General features: G+C 37.7%; 1 protein-coding gene across 1 annotated transcript; it reads right to left on the bottom strand.

Moving 5' to 3' along the window:
• Positions 1 to 8,038: 8,038 nt before the first annotated feature.
• On the bottom strand, positions 8,039 to 22,521 carry LOC140762555 (pentatricopeptide repeat-containing protein At1g20230). Its single transcript, XM_073100431.1, has 3 exons — positions 22,410 to 22,521; positions 13,707 to 13,812; positions 8,039 to 10,802 (listed from the first exon to the last, which is right to left on the bottom strand). Exons 1-3 carry the CDS (start codon positions 22,519 to 22,521, stop codon positions 8,243 to 8,245), a joined length of 2,778 nt encoding a protein of 925 aa, XP_072956532.1. The 3' UTR covers positions 8,039 to 8,242.
• Positions 22,522 to 24,659: the final 2,138 nt, after the last annotated feature.

The following is a 24,659-nucleotide window of genomic DNA, read 5'->3' as shown; positions in this document are numbered from 1 at the left end:
CCAAGGACAATGTTCGCTCCTCGCAACACGAAAGGATACAAGTCCACAATGATGTCGTGTCCTTGCACCCGTATACCAACCCGGTGACACGAGCCCTTCGCTCGAAGCTTCGTGTTGTCTCCAATAGCAACATCAAACCCCGCGGTTGGTTTAGCATCCGAGCCCAACTTCCTCACTAACCTCTCTTCTAGAAAGTTGTGTGTACTCTCGGAATTGATAAGGATGTGCACACAATGCTTTTTAATCAGTCCGTCCACGTTCTCCTCATGAACCTCCTCTGAACACTCTCCATCACCAACAACCTCATTGTCCTCCTCGAGATCGTTGATAAGCATCACACTCCCGTTTTGAACACCGATGACCAAGGGTGAAACATTCATCATATCAAAAGCAAAGGCCCTTCGCTCTTTGCTCCTCCACTTGGGTAGGTGTGAGAGTTCGAACGGGGCGAGGGGTGGGCGGGTCTTGTGCCTCCTCAAACATCGGAAGAAGGTCTCCAAGGTGGTTGTGCTCTCATACTAGCAGCCACTGTCTTTGAACCCGTAGAATTTCCAACTGGCGTTCTAGGCGCAAACCGCCCATCTCAGTTGCCTAAATGTGCTTTCGCTGCCATCTTGAGAGCCTTGTGCTTTTGCTCCATTCTCACGGCCTTCTCAAAGGCCTCCTCAAGAGTGGTAGGACAAAGAGCATGAACATCTGCCTATATCTCCTTCCGCAGCCTTGAAATGAATGCGCTTATCAATGTTGGTTCGGGCTAAGACGACTCACAACGATTACTAACTCTTTCAAATTCTACTTGGTACTCTAATACGGTTGTCCTTTAAACCATTTTGCTTAATGTGGTAGTAAAATCTTCATACGCCGCTATCCCAAATCTACGTGTAATCCTCCTACAAAAGTCAGCCCAATCGGTAATCCTCTACTACGAATAACCAATCGATACCAATACAATGCCGTTCCTTGGAAGTGAAAACTTGCGTGGTGGGGGCGCCACGCGCCCGCTGCCGCTGCCGCAGCCAATGGGTTGCGACCAGCTGGCCGCGGCGGGCCCCAGCGCCACCGCAAACCGCCCCCCCTCACCACCTTCCCTCTCTCTCTTTAAATCTCTCTCTTTCTCTCTCTCCCGTTTGGTCTCTCTCTAAACCTCTCTCTCTCTCTCTCTCGCCGAGGCCGGACTATCGTCGCCGCCGGCACCTCCACAAGCGCCGGTGAGCTCTTTCTCCTCCTCCTCTCTCTTCTTCTCTCTTCTTCTCTCTCTCTCTCTCTCTCTCTCTCTCTCTCTCTCTCTTTCTCTTTTTCTTACCTTGGGCTCGGGCCCGTCGGAGCCGAGCCGCCGGCGAGAGGCCGGCAGCTGGCTAGCCACCAGCTGCCGGTGCCCTCCCCGCCGGCCCGGGTCCGCACCTCCCTCCTCCTTCTTCCCTTCTTCTCTTTTCTTTTCTTCTCTTCTTCTTCTTCTTCCTTTCTTCCTTCTTCTTTCTTCTTCTTCATCTTCCTCAGCTATTTCCCTTCTGCAATAGTGCTGGGCTCGGCCCAGCACTGTAACAGACAGTGCCGAGCCCAGCACTGTGACAAGGGATTGCTCCCTTTTTTAATTTGTTTATATTAATTATATGATTTAGTTTTAAAAATTTAGGTGAATCAGTTATCTGGATGATAGATTATTTTAATAATTTATACTCTCTAGCATAAGTATTAGTTAAGTATTATTAGTATAATAATTTATTAATTATAGTTATAAGTACTTGCATATGATTATATATAGTATAACCACTGTTTATTAGATTAATACATGTAATCATATAGATAATCATATACATGTAATCATATACTTGCATATGATTTTATATAGTTAGTTTTATTAAAAATAATTAAATTTTATAAGTTTCTATTAATGTTTATGTATGCTTATACATGCATATATTTAATACATTTGAGTATACAATGTGTTTCTAGCAACTTATCATTATTATTATATATTATTTTCTATGCAATAAAATGCTGAGCTCAGATAATCATTTTTATATTTATGAATAATGATTAATATATGTATGATTAGTAACTAGTTAAGTAAAAGTAATAATTGCCATATAATTGAATAAGGTTATCATAATTATATATATATAAGGTATATCAAGTTATTTAATAAAATCAAATAATTTATTATATTTTACACCAATGAATTCTAAATGGGATAAACGGCTAACATCATATTATTTAAATATTTTCAGACTCCGAACCCTCTTATTTGAGACCCCGTGGACCTTGCTAGCGATGAGTGTCACTCGGTTACCTGACGGACGTGAGAGATGCGTGGTTTGTATCTTCTGATCAAACTGTGAGTAGTCTTATCCCCTAGATCCCTTTCTCAAATTAGGTTATATTATATATTATGTACATGCATGTTTTGGCCTCCAGCATGATTATATGATTTTATCTAGAGATGATTACAGTCGAGCATATTTTTATCATGCATATAATTAGGCTGATCTTGGATATGAGTATGATGATGATAAATAGAGATGATGAGATATGATTATACTGTGGTGAGGTTATGTCTAGTTGATCTGTAGCATGGGTATGCATATAATAGATTAGCATGAGTATGCATGTGTTGACTATATAGTTGGAGATTACATTGCATCATTTTTCTCTTGATTCCTATTCCACCTAAATTCCTGTTATGCATTGACTTGTTATCGTACCGGATATATGCATATGATCTGTCATTTAGAAGGAAAGTATGAAATGTGATTGATAGGATAGTTGATAGAAAGCGTGAGGATACCCGAGTGGGCGCGAGGGTTAGGATGCGCTTGGTGGATGATTGATCGCTCGATATGGTCGCGATCCTGTTGGCCTTATATCTGAGATCGTTAGTCTGTGTGCGCAGCAGACAATCGGACATATGCCGTTCGCCAGGGCATATGTGGCGAGTTATCCTCATGAGGTTTCTATCAACTATGTGGGGTGTCCGGTCGGGATGGATGTTGATACCCTTAGCGGATGGCAGGGTATGGTTATATTTGAGATACTCCTTGCGGATGGCAGAGTATGCTCGGAGCCTTCGGGCATGATGTTGAGACCGGGTACCGGGTGTTGACTGTGCACAGTGGTCTAGTATGATGATATTATACCGAGGTGTCGGTGATGATTATGATGTTGAGAAATGCATATGATTTCATTATCATTCGGTTACCTGATTATCGAGTAGTCAATATTAATCATATATGATTGCATTTGATTTTATAGTATTGTCATGGTCGGCATGTATCATGTGTCATATTTGAGAGAGAAAGTTATGATGATTATATGACGTGGTGACCTATTTATTTATTGTCGAGGATTATGTATTCTTATCAATTATGACATGTTATCTACTTTTCATTTATGTATTATTGAGGATACATTCATATACTCATTCATGACATGATGCTCTGTCTAATTCATATTATCTAGTACATGATTTACTCTTTGTTTGGCATCACTGATTCGGGGTAAGGTCTATTCACTGAGCCTTTTGCTCATGACTCTCTTTATTTCTTTTCTAACCTCTCAGATTTGTGGTACGTGATAGCGACCTGAGATATCTTGAGAAGATATTTTAGAGTGATGAGAGGTGAGCTATTGATGCGAGACGGTATGGAAGATAGTTTAACCAGACATTGAGTTGTATCGTTGTTTGCTATATTTATACCTTATTGTATCAGATGATGAGTTATATAGTATATGTTAGATTTTTATAGCACTCGTGTATCAGCTGTTTAGTTGTATCTTGATGGTTTGTTGTGGTCTGTATGGGTCCTGCCAGATTATGTAGCGGTATAGTGTTTATTATTGTGGACTTGGATATTCATATGTTAACAGATTTATTTGATTGACAGTACGATTTATTCGACGATGGATTATGTGATCATGGATATGTTAGTAGGTGTTATTTGATAATGTCATGTTTATAGGTGCACAGGAGAGTATCTGTGCGTGACGGGCCCCGCCCGACCTGTCTTGTGCGCCGCGCGTGCTGTGTGGGCGCGTGGGCGTGCACGTGTCGTGCCGGGCGGGGGCGTTACATCAAGTGTGGTTTTCCGTAGGATAGCATTGTCGGGTTCACGAAGGATCCTTGGTTTAGGTCTAAACCTTTGTGCTTGTTGATCTCATTCTCTGAATCCTCGAGCATGCCCATCACCATCTCCGAAAGGATCAATATCATCCTCTAAGTGTCAATCCTCTTTATTAACGAAGCGCACTAGTGCTGCACGACTCTCAGGTTCCATCACCATCAGTCTTGAGTTATGTATCGGAGGTGGGGGATGATGTGTAGGAATAGGTAAAGAGGATCATTAACATTAACATATCGTACCTGGATCTGTGGGGTATCGGTTCGGTATGGTCCCACCGCTGGTCCTTCTTGAGGCACTAATTTTTGTCGAGGAGATGATGAAACTGATCGGTTCATGACATATTCCTTTAAAGTATTATGATCATTTTGTATTACGTCAACCCTATGCAGCAATATTTGGAACATGCCCCTAAGTTCATCTGCTAGGCCCATGTTCACAACCATGGACGTTGGTTGACTCAGTCCTACCGTGGTCGCCCCAAAGGAATTGTCCTCACGGTTAGGGTTATCATGGATTGAGTCTTCTCTTGTCGGTGCGTTGATCTCCTTGTTGGTGCCATCTTCTTTGTTTCCACCATTAATGGAGGTTTGAGGTTAACTGGGCTCTGATACCAATGATAGGGTTTACGACGATCTGATACCAATGATAGGGCTACGGAACAATCCCTTTAAGATTTGAATTTATTATAGAAAGTAGTCAACACAACCGAGAGAAAATATTTATCAAATATTCTCCCATTGTTAGAAAATTACAAAACCAAGTGGAATCGATCCATATCTCCCTAGTCTACGTGTTTTGTATTTTTGTCCTTAATAGATTCGAACTAAAACTAGGATGAAATCATAATTTAGCGCGGATGATGGTGGTGGTAACAGATGGAGATGATGATAGGATTATGGATGATAATGGAGATGAGGGTGGATGGTTGATATAGTTTAAGGAATAAAGATGAAGAGTAAGAAGTGGTCAAGATCCCAAGGAAGAAGGAGAACTCGATAGACGAGAGAGATTAGAAGTTAGGAGAAACCTTACTAACAATAGAGGTGGTAAGTTGGTGAAGAGGGAGGAGAGAGATTAGGGTAGAGAGACTAGAGAGAGGACAGAGGATGCAAGAAATCAATATTTCGTAAGCATAATAATTTTGGCTACCATCCATACCTTTATAAAGGCTAGCCAATAAGCCAAAATAGCAATTATTAACTATAATTCTAGTGGACTCCTGCCGATCAAGTTCGAATACGCCCGATCGCGTTCGAACGCACAAAAGGCGTTATATGTTTTTGCAAATCTAATGCAGGCGTTCGAACGCCTCCTCCCACATTAGAACATGACCTATAAAAAAATTAATTTTAATGAAAATAAATAACTAATGTAATAAGAAAAGACTCTAACTAGGTATATCAATATTTGCGACAGTTGTTAATATAGTTTCGAAAGTTGTTGATACATCATTAATACAAGTTGTTATTGTATTTGCCAATGTTGTTATAGATGGAAAGTTGTTTATATAACTAGGCATTTTAAGGCAAGTTGTTACTATATTTGCAAACGTTGTTATATTATTATGAAATTTGTTTTATATATTTGTAAAAGTTGTTATTATATTTACGACAGTAGTTAATATAATTACAAAAATTATTAATATGTCATTTATGAATGTTGTTATGTTGTTATATAACTATGAAATTTGCCCATATATTTGCAAAAAGCTGTAATTATATTTATGAAATATGTTATTATGACTAGCTATTTTATGGAAGTTGTTATTATATAACTACAAAAGTTGTTATTATATTTATAAAATATGTTATTATGACTAGCTGTTTAAAGGCAAGTTGTTATTATATATATAACTACAAAATTTGTTTATATATTTGCAAAAGTTATTATTATATTTGTGAACGTTGTTATATAACTTGGAAAGTTGTTATTATATAATTACGAAATTTATTTATATATTTGTGAAAGTTGTTATTATATTTGCTATAGTCGTTAATATAGTTTTGAAAGTTGTTAATATATTATTAATGTAAGTTGTTATTATATTTGTTAACTTGAATCACCTTCGAAGTGTATGCTTCAGTACTCTTCAGGATCTGCTCATGCACTTCATCGCGTATGAATAAATTTGTACATTGTTTATGATCTCTCCCAGATATATACCTTTGCTGCATGCGTATTATCCAATAAGATACTTATCCTGAATGTATCAACACCTGCTATCTGTATAGCCTTTATCTTCCATGGACATTCCTCTGAACTACGTCGGGTAATAATCTTCTAAGGGTTAATTTTAACTAGCTTTAATTCAAATTTACGCTTGATAGCAAATGATTTCAGTACTTTTGCAAACTTTGATGAGCTACAAAACATCTGTTCTATGAATAGATCATCTGATGTGATACATTGTGCCACTTCAGCTTTAGGGATTTCTATATATTATACATAAGATTCTACATAATCAATAGTACTTGAAATATGTTAATTATCACCATAAAGTTGGATGCACAAGTTTGTCAGCACATTACCTTTATCTTTTAAAGATGGATCAATAGAATCAAAGATAGAAAATTCTTCTTAAAAATTGCAATATGTTTTCTCATTTAAAGACTAATCAATACAATCAATGATAGGGAATTCTTCACTAAGATTCTCATTATTGTTATAGGAATCAATAACATTTGCTATGACAATATTACCAGAATCACGCACAGAAGAATCAACCTCACTTGTCGGGTATATACTGTCCATTTAAGTCGAAGGGCTGATCAGCAGGATGATTAAGAAAAGACAATCCTCCTGCCCCTAAAGTATCTAAATCAATATTGCTAGAATTTGAAACATTTGAAACAATAGGTAGCTACTCATTCATAGAATTTTTTATCTAGATTTTCCTAAAATAACATTAATAACATGACGATGTTAAGTATTAAGAAAACTCATAGCTAAATTACAATATTCGTAGTTAAATTGTAGTTTAATTATGAAATTTGTAACTAAATTCGTCGTACAATTATGAAATTCGTAGTTCAATTACGAATTTAGCTACTATATTCGTAGTTCAATTACGAAATTCGTAGATAATTGATAGTTCAATTTTAAAATTCGTAGCTAAATTCGTAGTTCAATTGTAAAATTCATAGCTAAATTCATAGTTTAATTATAAAAATTTTAGTTGAACTAATAGTTCAATTTCGAAATTTGTAGCTAAATTCGTTGTTTAATTATAAAATTCGTAGTTCAATTACGAAATTTGTAGATAAATTATGAATGCCGTCATTAAAGTATGACATATATTAATTAATAATTACTTTTATATTCAATATCGTCATTATAATAAGCAAAGTTTTACTGCATATGTTCAATATAATCACAAACATAAAAGTATTAACTCACTCATTCTCCTTTTTCCTTATTCCAAAAATTTGTATAGTTTGACAAAATAAAAGTGACAGATCATACATCTCTACAACATCACTATCTTCGAAGGTATCAATAAGTAGATCGAATGGGTACTTCAAAGAGATTTCAAACTCACTAGGAGGGATTCGCATTACTTCGGAGAACTTCGACTTTAAATCTAACAAACTATATTGTCTGCTTATACTTCTGTGAACGATACAACTGCTCTCATAGTGTAAAAATATTTTCTTATTGTCTAAAATAATTGTACCATTATAGTGACACAAAACTCTCACATTAAGGTTAGATAAATGTTCTATTTTTATGATTATAATGAATGAGCAAGGGTGAGACAACTTAATAAAGATAAGTTCCCAAATGCACAAATTGGAAGAAAAAGCAGCTTAATATGTTCCTACAACGTTTAGTCAATCACCTTCATGTAAAAAATATTGCTTTCTCTTTCTGCGATATTTAATGCAATACTCGAGTACAAAAAGGGCAAAATTGAAAGAAATATAAGGAAAAAGTCTCAGGCGCAAGGAAAACTGAAAATGACCCTGACTTGCCAAATAAAAAACTAAGTGAATTTTCGGTACAAATAACACTTTTCTCATTGTAATACTTTACTATATATTATAGTTACACCAAGATATTCGGGTGTCAAGCTGTTGATTCATGCATACACTACGGTGGCTCCAATATTTTGCCATATTTGAGCATTACCAATAATCCCCACAGGAGCACACCCCATCTTTGAAATGATGAAACCGATTGGTATCTCTCACAAATATCTCCCTTTCTTCAAACCTTGATATGAACTTGATAGCAGCATGACAATCACCACAGATTCGGAGGTTCTTAATCACCCGAAGTGAAGTTCCAGCACTTGTGCTTATGAGTCCCAATGCCACTGCCAACTTCTCGCTATGCCCACACAAGATATGATCCTTCTCTTGTTCCTCAACATCCTGCAAGACAAAATCTGTGCTCGGAAGATAGCCAAACTTCCTCATCTCCACAGTAAGCTTTTCCAATCTCTCAATTATTTGGGTCATCTGGGGATGCATTTTGTCCCCTGCCAAGATCATGTGCACCTTGTTCTTAATCTCAATCCAGCTACATCCTGGTTCTTTACTTAAGCCCATACTCTTCATCTTGCCCCTAACTCTACCCACCCTTTCCCACATCCCCTTAGCAGCATATATGTTCGAAAGTAGTACATAATTCCCAGCATTTCCTGGCTCCAACTGAAATAACTTATCTGCTGCAATTTCCCCGAGCCTTACATTGTTATGGACCCTACAGGAATTGAGCAATGACCCCCAAATACAAGCATCAGCCTCAGTTGGCATTTGTTTAATTAGATTGTATGCCTCCTCCAGCTTGCCAGCACGGCCTAGGAGGTTAACCATGCAAGCGTAATGCTCTGTTCTAGGAGCAATTCCATGCTCCTGATACATTTTGTTGAAGTAGCTTTGTCCCTCTTTTGTTAGACCTGCTTGGCCACAAGCAGATAGCACACAAGTGAAAGTTATAAAGTCGGGGTTTTCCTTGCTTCTCTTCATCAAATTGAATAATTCTATTGCCTCAATAGCCTTTCCATGCATTGCATACCCCCCGACCATGGCATTCCAGGAGACTACATTCCTTGAAGGCATTGCATCAAAGATAGTTTGAGCATCCTTAATCCTGCCACATTTTGCATACATATCTAGTAAAGCACAACCAACATAAACATCACAGAGGAAGCCCTTCCTAAGAGAGAAGCAATGGGCTGATCTCCCATGCATTAAAGCTGCAATGTTGGCAAATGCTGGCAAGACGCAAGGGATCGTTACTGAGTTTGGTTCAATCCCTACTGCTTGCATCTCTCTGAATAGCTCTAGTGCTTCCATGTCCTTGCCATTTTGTGCACAAGAAGCGACGATGGTGGTCCAAGATACAACATTCAATACAATCCCCTGATTAATGAACTTCCGAAATGATTCTAATGCATCACCAACAAGACCATTACGAGAGAGACCGGCAACCAAAGCATTGCAAGAAGCAACATCATCGTAACCCATCTGATCAAATACATGTATCATCTCCTTTGCACGCCCACATTTGCCATACATATCTATGACTGCACTGACCACACAAGCATCTAATCCACACCCAGTCTTCACCGAGTATCCATATATCTGCTCACCTATCAAAACATCCTCCATGTCCCCAACAGCAGAAAGAGTGCTGGAAATGCCGGTAGCTTCAGCTCTAAACCCATCAGCATGCATCCTATGAAACACTAATACAGCATCTCGAGAATACCCGTTATGGTTAAAGCCTGCAATCAGGCCGTTCCAAGTGATCAGATTGGGCTCGACACCCGTGCTCTGCATCTGTTCGAGAAGTCGCAACGCATCCTTCACGCGTCCCTTAGAGGCATAACCAGCGATCATGGCGCTCCAACCCACGATGCTCTTGTGGGTCATTTTATCGAACACGCGGTGGGCGTCCAGGAGGCAGCCGCACTTGAGGTACATGTTGACGAGGGAAGACTCGATGAAAGGGTCGGAGGAAAGGCCAGAGATGGAGGCAATGCAGTGGAGCTGGCGGCCGGAGAAGAGGGAACGGAGGGTGGCGCAGGCTTTGAGGGCGGAGGGGAGAAGGAAGGGGTCAGGGGGAAGGGAAAGGGAGCGAAGGAAGAGGACAAGGGAGGAGATGGTGGAGGAAGAGGGCCTTATTGATGCCATAGTAACGGAAGAAGGGATCAACTTCCAGTTAGAGAGGGGCGTCGCCAGCCTCCGCGTCGCCAAAGACCTCGCCGAGAACAACCCGGGGAGCCGGGTGCTGCTCGCAACGTCCGAGACGACTATCGTCGGATTTAGGCCGCCGAGCGCTCGCCGCCCAAACGACCTCGTCGGAGTCGCGCTCTTTGGTGATGGAGCAGGGGCGGTGATTCTCGGTGTAGACCCTATACAAGGAATAGAAACGCCGTTGTTTGAGATGTACTCGGCCGTACAAGAATACCTCCCAGATACCGAGAAGACGATCGACGGGAAGTTAACGGAAGAAGGGATCAACTTCCAGTTAGGGAGGGAGCTCCCGCAGGTGATTGAAGACCATGTGGAGGGTTTCTGCAAGAAGTTGACGAGGGAAAGAGGAGGCGATGGAAGTGAGTTCGAGTACAATGAAATGTTTTGGGCAGTGCATCCTGGGGAGCCTGCAATACTTGCTAAGGTGGAACGTAGGAGAAACCTGTGGCCTGACAAGTTTTTTCTCTTTGACGAACCCTCCCTTTATATATCATGGTCGCCAGTAAGAATTCGACAATTTGCCTAACCGCTCGAACAACGCTCTTGAGTGTGTTTGAACTCTCAGACTGGATTTTTTTAGTTCTGTCAATTTCATGTTGATATGATTTAAACTATTTTTCTCTGTTTTCTATGCTGTGTTCCAAGGACTAAAATTGAAACAATGCTAGCATTCGAACATCTAATTTTAAAGCTAGTAATCTAGCTTTCCAACTTGAAGTACTTCGCCAATCTTTGTTCAACTTGTGCTACTGGGCGTAAAGAAATTCTAGACACACATACATCAATAATTTTATTTTGAACAATATTCCTAATAACATAAATCCTAACAATTAGGATTCTAAATTTTATTCCACTCGTGATAGTCATTAGACCTAAATTTTTTTATTTTTTTATTTTTGCACATGCTGAGGAATATCTAGATGACCACTGGCATAGTATTCATTGACTATTAATAGGTGCGCTCAGTGATACCATTACTATAAATACATAGAAATGTTGTTAGTGTGATCTCTATAATAATTATTTTGGCTAATCTCAATATATTTGATTAATTTCTATTTTAGTTGACGCACCCTCTCATTGCCGGCTACAACAGAAAGAAAATACATAAGTGGCAAAATGTTGGTTCTTCCAATTTACTGATGAAAATGTAAGTACAAAGTATATGGACAGACTTAAAAAATAACAGGGAGGAGGACCATTGAGAACAAAATAAATACCATTGATCTACTCGTACTTTAAATTTACAAAATCCAAAATATATGCATGGTGAGATTCATCAAATCTTTTTTAGGTTCTCAAGATCCAGACATGTTACTAAGAGTTAAAGTGGATAGGCCAGACTCGGTTGGGAGCTTACCCCACGAAACCTTCCATAGAGAAGGATTTTATCTGCAATATGCAAGCTCCACAAAATCTAACATATCACTCTATCACTCAGAAAATTGATTGCAAATTCTATTAGTAGCCACAAAGTTGATATCTTAGTAAAGCTCCCAAAACCTTACGCTCGGGAATCTCAGGGCAAAGTGAAAAAAATCCCTAGATGCACGTATGTATCTAAACATTAGGTAATGATATCGCTCGTTCGCTTAAGTAAAAGTCTAAAGAAATATTAAGAACGAAAGTAGAGATGAACGCCAAGATTTTAACGTGGAAAAACCCAAAACAGGAAAAAAAAACCACGGATCCAAACTCGGATCAAAACCAATCACCATGATAGTAGCAGTTACAAGACTGACTCACAAAACAACCTGTCGATCCAAATGACTTTGTTCCTCTCAATCTTGATCGCTAGAACCCACGATTCACTGCTTCTTGTGATTGAAGTTTAATCTCAGTAGCCCTCGAGATTGATCTTTCGTCTAGATAGCCTTTAAGACGAAAGATTAAATTCTTATAGATGAGTGGAACCTTGTTCGTTGAAGAGCCGATATAGACTCAAGAAATTTCCTTCAATAATCCTTCTTCAACCACCCTAGAGTTAGGGTTTCACAATCCTTATATTTGATATTCAAGATAGAGCCAAATCCAAGTCTTATCCATACTCACGAAAATCTAATAAATTGCAAACTTTATAGGTGCGTTCGAACGCGGTCCGGGTGCGTTCGAACGGCCTGACTTAATCTCAGGTGCGTTCAAACGGGCCCAAGTGCGTTCGAACGCGACAGCTTGAATTCTTCAGGTTGCGTTCGAACGCGTTTGTGAACGTTGCTCTCGGTCTGTGTGAACGCAGTACCCACGTTCGAACACGTTTGTGAACGCGGTGTGAACTCAACATCTTTTCACCACTAATCTTGCAATTCTTCAAACCAGAGATATTCTAGACTTGTGTAAAGCTCATATATATGAAAAAAAATATACTTAGAATATTTTATACACAATTGCCAACAAATAAAAACCTAACAATCTCCCCATTTGATAATTTGTGACAAAACACCTAGGTTACAAGATAGTACAAAGACTTCAAACTAAGCAATCAACAAGTCTAGAATATTTTGCACATCAATCCCTGCAAATAAACATATACCAATCCAAGATCAAGTGAAAATAACTTGAAATGAATAAACAATCCAAACACAAGTTATCAATAGAGCATAAGTTCTAAAGTACTTAAGCAGACAAAATTCACAGATAAAGTTCACAGTTACTAAGACTCTAAAGATTCTCATAAACTCCGACTCTAATAAACTCCCACTATGCTCATACTCTCCCTACACACCTAGACACCTAGACACTCTCCCCCTTTTTGACACAAATGCCAAAGACTAGAAACTCGGAGAAAACTGACGATGAAGAATCGTCAACATAGAGTCAAGAACAGTCCCCTGACGAGCTTGCTCAGTTCATAAATCATTCACTACTGAATGGAGATCCTGCACTTGAGTACTAAGCTGATCGAAACGGTCAGAGTACTGTGGTAACTCCCCCTTAGTGTGAGAGGAGTCATCGTCAGAGCTATCATTAGAACTGTCGAGGTGCGATGAACGACCAGCGGCGGAAGAGGACGGCTTGAGAGGAGACGACTGGTCGTGAGCTTGACTCCGCTTAAGAGTAATCCGATCCAACGGTTTTTGCGAAGTAAGGGAAGGTTCCGAAACATCCACACGCACCCCACTCTGAGTGCACAAATTTGTAATAAAGATGCCAAACGGTAACCCCTCACGAGGTGCTTCTTTCTGTGCAGCTGTAAGAATCGAATCATAAATCACGACAGCCAAATCAATAGAGACTCCAGATAACGTCGCATGAAGAAGGAATGCACGATCCAGACTAATACTGGAATGTCGAGTCTTGGGGTGACATTGTATAGACAAAAAGGTGAAGCATGCGAGCCACGGATGTCAGCTTCGCATGCGGCATCATGTTTCCCTTCCAACGTTACCCTTTGATCAGTACAATACCAGCATATTCATTGACATCAGGAAGTGGAGCAGACGTTGGATACTGGAATTCACCATCAGGAAGACGAAGTTCAGTGCGAATAACATCTGAGTCCAAGTATACAGACACACCACGAACAGTAGAATGTATACAGCGATCTAAAACCGTGGCATTACTAAAAAATTCCCGAACAACTTCCACATAAGCAGTCCCGCTCATTTGACATATAGATAACCATCCACGCTCAGTAAAGATCTGTTCAATCCCCAATTCAGAAAAATCAGAAATAACCACGGGTCTTTCACAGATAACAGGACTAGTGCCAAATTTGTGTTTGTAGCACCCGGTAGCCGTTGATGAAGAAAATTTTGGAGCGGAAGACGGTGACGAAGGCGGCTTTGGTTTCTTGGTCACTATCACTTTTTTAGGCATTCTTGAGAAAGAAACAAGTTGCAAGATTCAATACAAGCCCAAAGCAACAAAAAAAAAATCAAGAATTTCAAAAAATTTTAGAAACCATGAAGGCCCTAAATGAAACCCATCTTTCTCTTGAAAACTCAAAGATATCACGTTCAATCTCACAAGAAATATCAAGGTGTTAACCTTAACGTGATCAAAACGTGAAAACGCACAAAATCAATCAAGATCAAGCATGTTTATTGAATAAAAAATAGGAAAAATGATGGATGATCATATCTTGCAAAAGTGAAGAAAAACTCAAAGATTTGGTTGAAGAACGCTAGATCTGGAGGAGAACTACCCTCTAAAAGGATTTGAAGTGAAAAATTCGATGAAAAACATTAAGATCTTGAAGATTTGAGAAGAGGAAAATGAAGGGATTTTAGGGTTTGGAAAATGAAAGATGAAACCCTTGGGTTCGGACGCAATATTTAAAGAAACCACGAGTGTGTTCGAACGCACCAGTCTGCGCATTCGAACGCGCCAGTCATCGCGTTCGAACTCAAAAATCAGTATTCGAACGCCCACTTTTTTTTTTTAAACTAAAACAAATTAAAAATCTTTTTGGAGATGCACTTCTAGAGTTTCAAAATATATTTAAGACATAGAATATGATAATCAAATGAAATAAGTCATACACAGATCAATCAAATCATCAAAAGCATATTATAATCAATTCGAATGCATCACTCAAAATTAAATTAATCTTGATTGATCATAACGATATACATATGCAAGATGAGCATAGATAACATGAACCAATCTTCTTAAACAAACTTTCCTATATAAATAATGATGCAACACAGTAGTCAAACCGACTTAGTATTGAAATTTTGCACTTTTCGACTTATTCTCCATAACATAACAGGAATTTTTTCTATATTTTTTTTATACTGAAACAAATATGTGCAATAATGGCTTTCACATATGAGTAGGTAGCCATTTTCTTGTAGTACAAATCAACAATGTGCAAGAAGAAATTCACATATGTCATTTTTTTTTTAATTTTGCAAAGAATGTACTGAGTCAAACTGGACTCTAAACAAGACGGCTTTCACATTAACTCATTGTAGCCCTTTTCATTGATATTTTATGAACAAATTTTTGATGACTAAGTATGAGGTCAAACTGTGCAAATCAAGGTTAATAGTGAGCTATTTAAAAAAATAATTCATGATATTATGCTCACTCAAGAATACACATACGTTATGAGTGCATTAAGTTTAGTTTCATTATAATAGTAGTCGAGGGAGTGACAAAATCAAAATTGATACAATATACTACAAGATGACAAAATTGACTATAATAACTCATAATCAAGAGAAAAATCATATTTTTATGTCAAGAGTATATTATTGAATCTAGGAGTGCATCAATTTTTTTTTATGACAAAAACTCCCGGCAAATCTGAAACTTAAAACCAAAGAAAATTTCAGAGTAAAAGAAAACCTTAAAAAAACGAAACGAAAGAAACTCGCAAACTAAAAAGAACACAAATCCCAGTAAAATCAGTCCAAAGCACAAATCCCTAAAGAAGTACGAAGATACTTAAATCTCTGTAAATCCAAAGGTTTTGTAAACAAATCACCCAACTGTTTCTTCGTCTCAGCATGTTCTAGTACTATTGTTTTGTTTTCAACTAACTCGCGTATAAAATGATGTCGGATATCAATATGTTTTGTACGCGAGTGTTGAACAGGATTTTTCGATATATTAATAGCACTCATGTTGTCACAATAAAACACCATATTATCTTGTTCAATGCCATAATCCTTGACCATCTGTTTCATCCATAGTAATTGAGAACAACAACTTCTTGCTGCAATGTACTCGGCCTCCGTAGTAGATAAAGATATCGAGTTTTGTTTCTTACTGTGCCAAGCAACCAGATTGTTTCCAACATAAAAACATCCACCTGAAGTATTTTTTCTATCATCACATGAACCTGCCCAATCAGAATTCGTGTATCCCGATATGATAGCACCCGAGTCATAAGTAAACCAGATACCTAAATCAACTATGCCACTGACATATTTTATGATACGTTTCACAGCAAACAAATGTGACTCCTTAGTTTCAGACTGAAACCTAGCACACACACCGACACTAAATGCAATGTCAGGTCTATTAGCAGTTAAGTACAAAAGGCTACTAATCATGCTCCTATACAGTGTCTGATCAACACTTTTTCCTGACATGTCTTTACCTAGTTTGGTAATCGTACTCACAAGAGTTCTAGCATATTTTGCATTTTCTAAACCAAATTTAGTCACAAGGTCCTTAGTATACTTGGTTTGAGCGATAAAAATCCCTCTCTCCAATTGAGTAATTTGAAGCCCTAAAAAGAACTTCAACTCACCCATCATGCTCATCTCAAAATGACTGTGCATGAGATCTACAAATTCCTTAGCTAATAATTGACTCGTCGCCCCGAAAACAATGTCATTCACATATATTTGTGCCACAACTAAACTCTTGTTTTCATATCTAATGAATAATGTCTTGTCCACTCCCCCTCGAGTGAACCCCGCATCCACTAAAAAAGTGGTCAACTTCTCATACCAAGCTCTTGGAGCTTGTTTTAGCCCGTAAAGAGCCTTTTTCAATTTAAAAACATGAGAAAGAAATTTTTGATCTTCGAAACCCTTAGGTTGTTCCACATAAACATCTTCGTTCAAGATACCATTCAAGAAAACACTTTTAACATCCATTTGAAACAATTTAAATTTTAAATGATAAGCAATGGCAAGCAGTATACGAATAGACTCTAATCTAGCAACAGGAGTAAATATCTCATCAAAATCTATACCCTCAACCTGAGTGTATCCTTGTGCTACTAGTCTGGCTTTATTTTGAACTATATTGCCATATTCATCACTTTTATTCTTGTAAATCCATTTTGTCCCGATGATGTTCACATTCTTAGGTCTAGGAACTAAATACTAAACATCATTCTTAGAAAATTGCTCTAATTCCTCATGCATAGCATTAACCCAAGAATCGTCTAACAATGCTTCCTTCACATTTTTAGGTTCAAAAGAAGATGTATAACAAGTAAATGACACCTCACTTTGGATTTGTCGTCTTGTCTTAATTGGTTCATTCACGTCTCCGATCACTTGTGACAGTGGATGATTTGATTTCACTCTGGCAGATGGTTCCGGTACGTTGCAGTCTTTTTTGTTCATTTCAACTTTGTCCTCGTTATGATTCTCAATTTCCAGATAAAGCTCATTTCCTATTTCTTCGTAATATGTATCTGTAGAAACAGAAATAGGAGTAGTTTCAGTTAAGTCAGTCGTAGATTCATCTATCATAACATTAGCAGATTCCATAACAGTAGAAGTGTCAAGATTAAATACTCTGTAGGCTCTACTACTATTCGAATACCCCAAGATGATGCCTTCGCTACTTCTAGTGTCAAATTTAGTCAAATATTCTCGATCACGTAAGATATAACATTTATTACCAAAAACTTAAAAATATTTAACACTAGGTTTCTTACCTTTCCAGATTTTATAAGCAGTCATTTTTGTACCTGGTCTTAGATAAACACGATTTATCACATGTACCGCTGTATTGACCGCCTCTGCCCAAAACCTTTGAGTAACCTTTTTAGCGTGAAGCATAACCCTAGCCATTTCCTGCACAACTCCGTTTTTTCTTTCAACAATCCCGTTCTGTTGTGGAGTTATAGGAGCTGAAAACTCACGTTGAATACCAAGAGAATCGCAAAATATAGAAAAATTTTCATTTTCAAATTCTCTACCATGATCAGAACAAATCCTAACTAGGGTTGTAGATTTTTCATTCTGCAATCTTAAGCATAGTGATTTAAAAACTTCGAAGGTTTCAGACTTCTCACGAAGAAAGGCAACTCAAGTATATCTAACACCATACCTGCCTTTTTCAGAGATCTGAGCTTTTAGAATCTCGTCCAGTTTGTTCTTCCCTTTTAGAAATATAACTTTCTTATGCAATCGCTCTAGTTCAATTTCATCAGCCTTCATTTTATTTTTCGCATTGTCAAGTTGTTTAGAAAGGTCTTTGACACGTTCAAGCTCCAATTTGTACTTCTCCTCAAATTGAATTCTTTTTGGTTCAATTATCTTGAGTCGTTGAGGTAGTCGAAGATTGCTTTTCTTTAGTTTAAATGACTCCAGGTACAAGTCATTATATGCCTTTTGAATTTCAAATTCAACTTCCTCAGCAGGTAACATATCCTGATCATCTGTACTATCAGTATCAACAATAGAGTCAGTATTAAGAAAAGAAGATATAAAAGCTACAAAGTTTTCTTCATCCTTTTCAGAATCATCATTAGATTCATCTGAGTCATCCCAAGTAACTTTCATAGCTTTGCCCTTCCTTTTAAGCCGATTAGGGCATTCTTGTGCGATGTGTCCAAAACCAGAACATTCAAAACATTGAACTTTATTCTCAGAATTCTTATTTTTCTGTTTGACATTGTTATTGCTCACACTTGTATTCGAACTCACAGTATTCTTCTTTTTCACAAAAGCTTTGCTTTTTTCAAATTTTTCAGTATTCAACTTGTTTGGCTTCCGAAAGAATTTATTGAACTTTTTGACAAACATAGCCAACATCTCAACATCTAAATCACCTTCATCATCAGACTCATCTAAATTTTGTTCAACAATGGATAGAGTCATCTCTTTGGACTTTCTCGGTTTTGAAAGACTAGACTCAAATATTTGTAGATTTCCTAGCAATTATTCAACTTTCATAGAGTCGATATCCTTACTTTCCTCAATAGCTATAACTTTCGCCTGAAACCTTTCTAGAAGAGACCTAAGGATCTTACGAATAATTCTGTTTTTAGGAATTTTCTCTCCTAGGTTGAAACTGGAGTTGACTATATCACTCAGCTTTGCATAGAACTTATCAAATGTTTCATTCTAGAGTTTCAAAACTAGTAATCAACCTTTGAAGTTTTGAAAGTTTTACAGTCATAGTTCCTTCATGAGTTGTTTCTAAGATCGTCCAGGCTTCTCTTGCTATTTCACAAGTAGAAATTCTTTTAAATTCTTCCGCGGAAACACAACTAAAAATTGCATTTATTGCTTTGCTAGTCCAGCCAACTTTTTTATAATCTGTCTTATCCCATGACTCAATCCATTTCTCAATAAACTCATCATTCACCATGTACATTGGTGGACTCCAACCATTCACAATGGCCATCCATACTCTCTCATCTATAGACTTCAAATAAGCTCTCATCCTAGCTTTCCAATATCCATAATTTGATCCATCTAAAATAGGAGGTTTAATAGATGAGGGTCTATCTCTATGAAAATCCATGCCTACCTGATCTCTCTCAAAGAGTGAGAGAACCTGCTCTGATACCAATTGAAAAAATCCCTAGACACACGTATGTATCTAAATACTAGGCAATGATATTGCTCGTTTGCTTAAGTAAAAGTCGAAAGAAATATAAGAACGAAAGCAGAGATGAACGCCAAGATTTTAACGTGGAAAAACCCAAAACGGAAAAAAAAACCACGGATCCAAACTCGGATCAAAACCAATCACTATGATAGTAGCAGTTACAAGACTGACTCACAAAACAACCCGTCGATCCAAACGACTTTGTTCCTCTCAGTCTTGATCGCTAGAACCCACGATTCACTGCTTCTTGTGATTGAAGTCCAATCTCAGTAGCCCTCGAGATTGATCTTTCGTCTAGATAGCCCTTAAGACGAAAGATTAAATTCTTGTAGATGAGTGGAATCTTGTTCGTTGAAGAGCTGATGTAGACTCAAAAAATCTCTTCAATAATCCTTCTTTAACCACCCTAGAGTTAGGGTTTCACAATCCTTATATATGATATTTAAGATAGAGCCAAATCCAAGTCTTATCTGTACTCACGAAAATCCAATAAATTGCAAACTTCATAGGTGCGTTCGAATGTGACCCGGGTGCGTTCGAACGGCCTGACTTAATCTCAGGTGCGTTCGAACTGGCCCAAGTGTGTTCGAACGCGACAGCTTGAATTCTTCAGGTTCTGTTCAAACGCATTTGTGAACGCTGCTCTCGGTCTGTGTGAACGCAGTACCCACGTTCGAACGCGTTTGTGAATGCGACTCTCTGTCTGTATGAACGCAGTACCCGCGTTCGAACGCGTTTGTGAACGCGGCTATCTGTCTGTGTGAACGCAGTACCCGCGTTCGAACGTATTTGTGAATGCGGTGTGAACTCAACATCTTTTCATCACTAATCTTGCAATTCTTTAAACCAGAGATATTCTAGACTTGTGTAAAGCTCATATATATGAAAAAAATACACTTAGAATATTTTGTACACAATTGTCAACAAATAAAAACCTAACACAAAGCATGGCAGTTCGTTAGAGGTAGTGTTAGTAGAATGCAACACAAGGACTAGTATTGGATATCTTGCCTCTTTATTTTTTTCTTATTTGAAAGTGCGAAACGATAACTAAAGGTAAAATTGAAAGTGTTACGGACCAGATCTGAATTAATTTAGACATAAGAAAAATATGAAAATTTAAGTGATGGTAGCATCATGAGATAAGGTTCTAATCACTCTAGTTTCACATCAACCGAATATCTAGATGAAAATATATAATTAAAATAGTGGAGCAAAGTTAGAATGGAGCAAAATGGTAATTATCCGACATTGCAATAATCGTTGGAGGGTGGTAGATGGCCAAGGGCGGTGGTGGACAACCGTATAGTAGGGTGTGGCTATTAGAGGTTATGGTGGCTATGGATTGGAGGTAGAATTTGAGTTTCTAACTTAGATCTACTCCTAGAAAAATAAAACAATCTAACAGCTATGATAAAAATGATAATTATGAGAATAAGAAAATAACAAAGATCAATTAATTCTCAATACTTGGATGCTTTGATGAATAAAACCCAATCTCTCTATAAATAGATGTCGAGTACAATGAGTCATATTTGGACTTATTCCTAAATGCTTATATGACTTGGACTAGGACTTGTCTTAGATGCTTACACGACTTAATTGAACTTATCTTAAATGCTTATATAACTTAATTAAACTTGCCTTAGTAGCTTACATGACTTAACAAAGCTTGTCTTAAGTGTTTACATTAAACATAACTTAAAGACAAACATGACTTAGCTAAATCAACCTTCCTTAACCTTCTTAGAATGTTTTTTCATTATGCCACAGATGGAGTCCTAATATGAAGAAACCTTAAACACAAAAGTTATAGATCAAGACGTCTTCGATCTTCTCAAAGTAATCTCATAATATTCGATGAACTGATGAATATTTGTAGAATATTTTCTTGAAACTGTGCAGAAGTTAACAAACTTAGTATATTAAATAAACTCTAACCTACTTAGATTCTAACTAAACTATAAGCAGAATAAATAAGATAACTAGATCCATCGAATCTAATATCCTCATGATGTGATCCAACCTAACCCAGATCGCATTAGGAAGAAAGGAGAATTAGTAGACAGTAGATTGGGGTACTAGAATACATGAATCTATTTAGTGGTTTAGCCTAAAATAAATCATTAATCTTCTTAGAACCTTTAATGTCACACACTAAATAATTTATTAGCACTTTTCTATTTAGATATTAAATTTGGCATATAAATAGGGGTGAAAACGGATTAGATAGTGTTCAACCCACATCCGGATCTATTTTTTTTTATCCGAATACGGATATTTGATGGATAGCAAAACTTAAAATCATATCATAAGAAAATGAATACGAATAATTTTTGGATAGAGAGCGAATAGTTTTCGGATAAACTTTTGGATCTTAAATGTATATGTATCAAATTTTAAACAAATTATGATCTTCCAACTTAAACATATCTCATGTAAGTTTCCATATCATATTCATTCTTAAAAGATAACCACTAAGAAAGACATCTTAGTAAGATGTCTTGGTAATATGATCTTACTAATGATTGGAACTATCTTTGAAAGACAGCTGTAACAACCAGAAAAAAGGGCATGCACATGCGGGGCACGTGCACCCATTTCTATTTTCCTTCCCTTTCTCTTTCTTCTTCTCCTTCCTTCTTTTCTTCTTTCTTTCTACCTTTTTCTCCCCGCCAGCTCACTCTCCCTCTCTTCCCTTCCTGTCACGCCGGAGTGCCACCAGAATCGTTGACCCTATGGATTGAAGCTCTATCACCCTCCTAGTAAGTTAGATTTATAATTAAGTAATTATTTTTGTGTTTTTCTTCTCCAAAACTTCCTATCTCGGTCTTGCCGTGATTTGGCTTGCCAATGGCTTTGTGCCTTGTTGTGCCGGTCCGATGAGCTCCTCTTCTTCGCGAGGATGCCTCGATGGCTCCCTTCGGCGCCCTCGCGGCCTGTGCCATCGGGTGCCGGCCAAGGCGAGGTGGGTGCTCATCGTCGACCGCCTCTAGTTGCTCGGTTTCCCCTCGGCTAGCTTCTGCTAGCTGAGGGGAGCGTGTGGGTGCATTTTACCGGGTTGTCGGTGGCCCGGTTAGCCGGCAACCTGCCTTTGTTCCTTCTTTCAATTAAAGGAGGAAGGAAGGGGCGGTCAGGCTAGATGCAGCTAGCCCAAGCACCGGGTCGAGCTGGGTGCAGCCCAGCTTGTGTGCTTGTGGTGGGTTGGGCTGCCTATAGCGTAGCCCAAGTGTGTGGTGGGTTTGGGGCTGCAAGTAGCCCAGCCCAAGCATGGGCTTATGCTAATTCTTGGTAGGTTTATTTTGACTTTGTGCCAGCTAAATAGAGTGTTTACCCGTTGATTTATCTCTTTAAATTGTTAAATCATTTTTTAATTATTTTTAATGCTGGCAATAATGAGGCTTAATTAATAAATATTTTTTAGCCGATGGTAGTGTTTGCTACATAATTATTTTATAAATAAATCTTAATGAGATAGACAATGGCCTTAGAGTGCCGTTACAAATAACACATATTACGAACTAGCTCCAATTGAATATGAACTTTTGCTGATTATAATTTTGGGCTAATTCAAATTTATCAAAAGAGTCGGTGGTCTCGGTATATCTGTATTCATAGCTCCTATCGGAGAATTAATAGAGATAAATATAGGAAAATGATATTAAGCAAGTTGCATTTCTTTTGACGAAGCTTATTAATTAAATATTATCTATGCTATCTCCTATAATTTTGATAATAGTTGTAACACTCTTGTTCGCATAGGCACGTATACGCTCACGCACCCACATGACACGCACGACAAGTCGGGCGAGGCTTGTCACACACAGATACACTCCTGTGCACATATAATTATGACATTATCAAATTAAACATACTAACATTCCATCACCAAATAAATTATACTATTAACTAAATAAATATATTAACATATGAATATTCAAGTGCACAATAATATACGGTAGACCACTATAAAATTTTATAGGACCTACACAGGCCACGACAAACAATCAAGATATAACTAAAATAACTAATATAAGAGCACACCATGATTTGACTTGTAATTATACAAATCATTGTCTAATACAAAGGTGTACAAATATCAAATATTAGAACAACTCATTTTCTATATGAACTATCATCTATACCGTCTCGCATCTATATTTCACCTTATCATCACTCTAAAATATCTTCTTAAGATATCTCAAGTCGCTATCACATACCACATATCTAAGGGGGTTAAAAAAAAATAAAGAGAGTCGTGAGTAAAAATCTCAGTGAATAGACCTTACCTCAAATCAATTATGCCAAATAGAGAGTAAATTATGTACTAGATAATATGAATCACATAGGAACATGTATAGTATATAAATGTATCCTCAACAATATAGAAATGTATAGTAGATATCATGTCATAACTGATCAAAGTATATAATTCTCGACGATGTATAAACAAATCTCCATGGCATACTATCATCGTAACTCTCTTTCAAATATAACATATAATGCATGCCGACCATGACCATGCTATGATATCAAATACGACTATATATAATATATATTAACTACTCCATAATCAAGTAATTAGATGATAATGAAATCATATGTACTTCATAACATCTCAGTTATCAATGTCATCTCTGTATGCCATCATCATATTAGACTACTATGCATAGTCAATACCTAGTACCCAGTCTCAACATCACAACATCATGCCCAAAAGCTCAGAGCATACTCTGCCACCCATAAGAAATATCTCAAATATAACTATATCCTATCACCTGCTATGATATCAACATTCATCCAGACTGAGCACCCTTCTAGCTAATAGAAACCTTGTGAGGATAACTCGCCATAGATGCCCTAGCAAACGGTATATGTCTGAATATCTACTATGCACACAGACCAACAACCTCGGACGTAAGGCCAATAGGATCGCGACTATGTCGAGCAAGCAATCATCTCTAGGCATGCCCTAACCCTTATGCTTACTCAGGTATCCTCATGCTTTCTATCAACTATCCTATCAATCATATTTCATGCTTTCCTTCTAAATGATAAATCATATGCATATATTTAGTACGATAAT

This window comes from Typha angustifolia, chromosome 7, assembly GCF_048772165.1.
Source record: "Typha angustifolia cultivar Huaian chromosome 7, ASM4877216v1, whole genome shotgun sequence".
Taxonomy (NCBI): domain Eukaryota; kingdom Viridiplantae; phylum Streptophyta; class Magnoliopsida; order Poales; family Typhaceae; genus Typha; species Typha angustifolia.
This window is presented reverse-complemented; position numbering and strand designations above follow the sequence as displayed.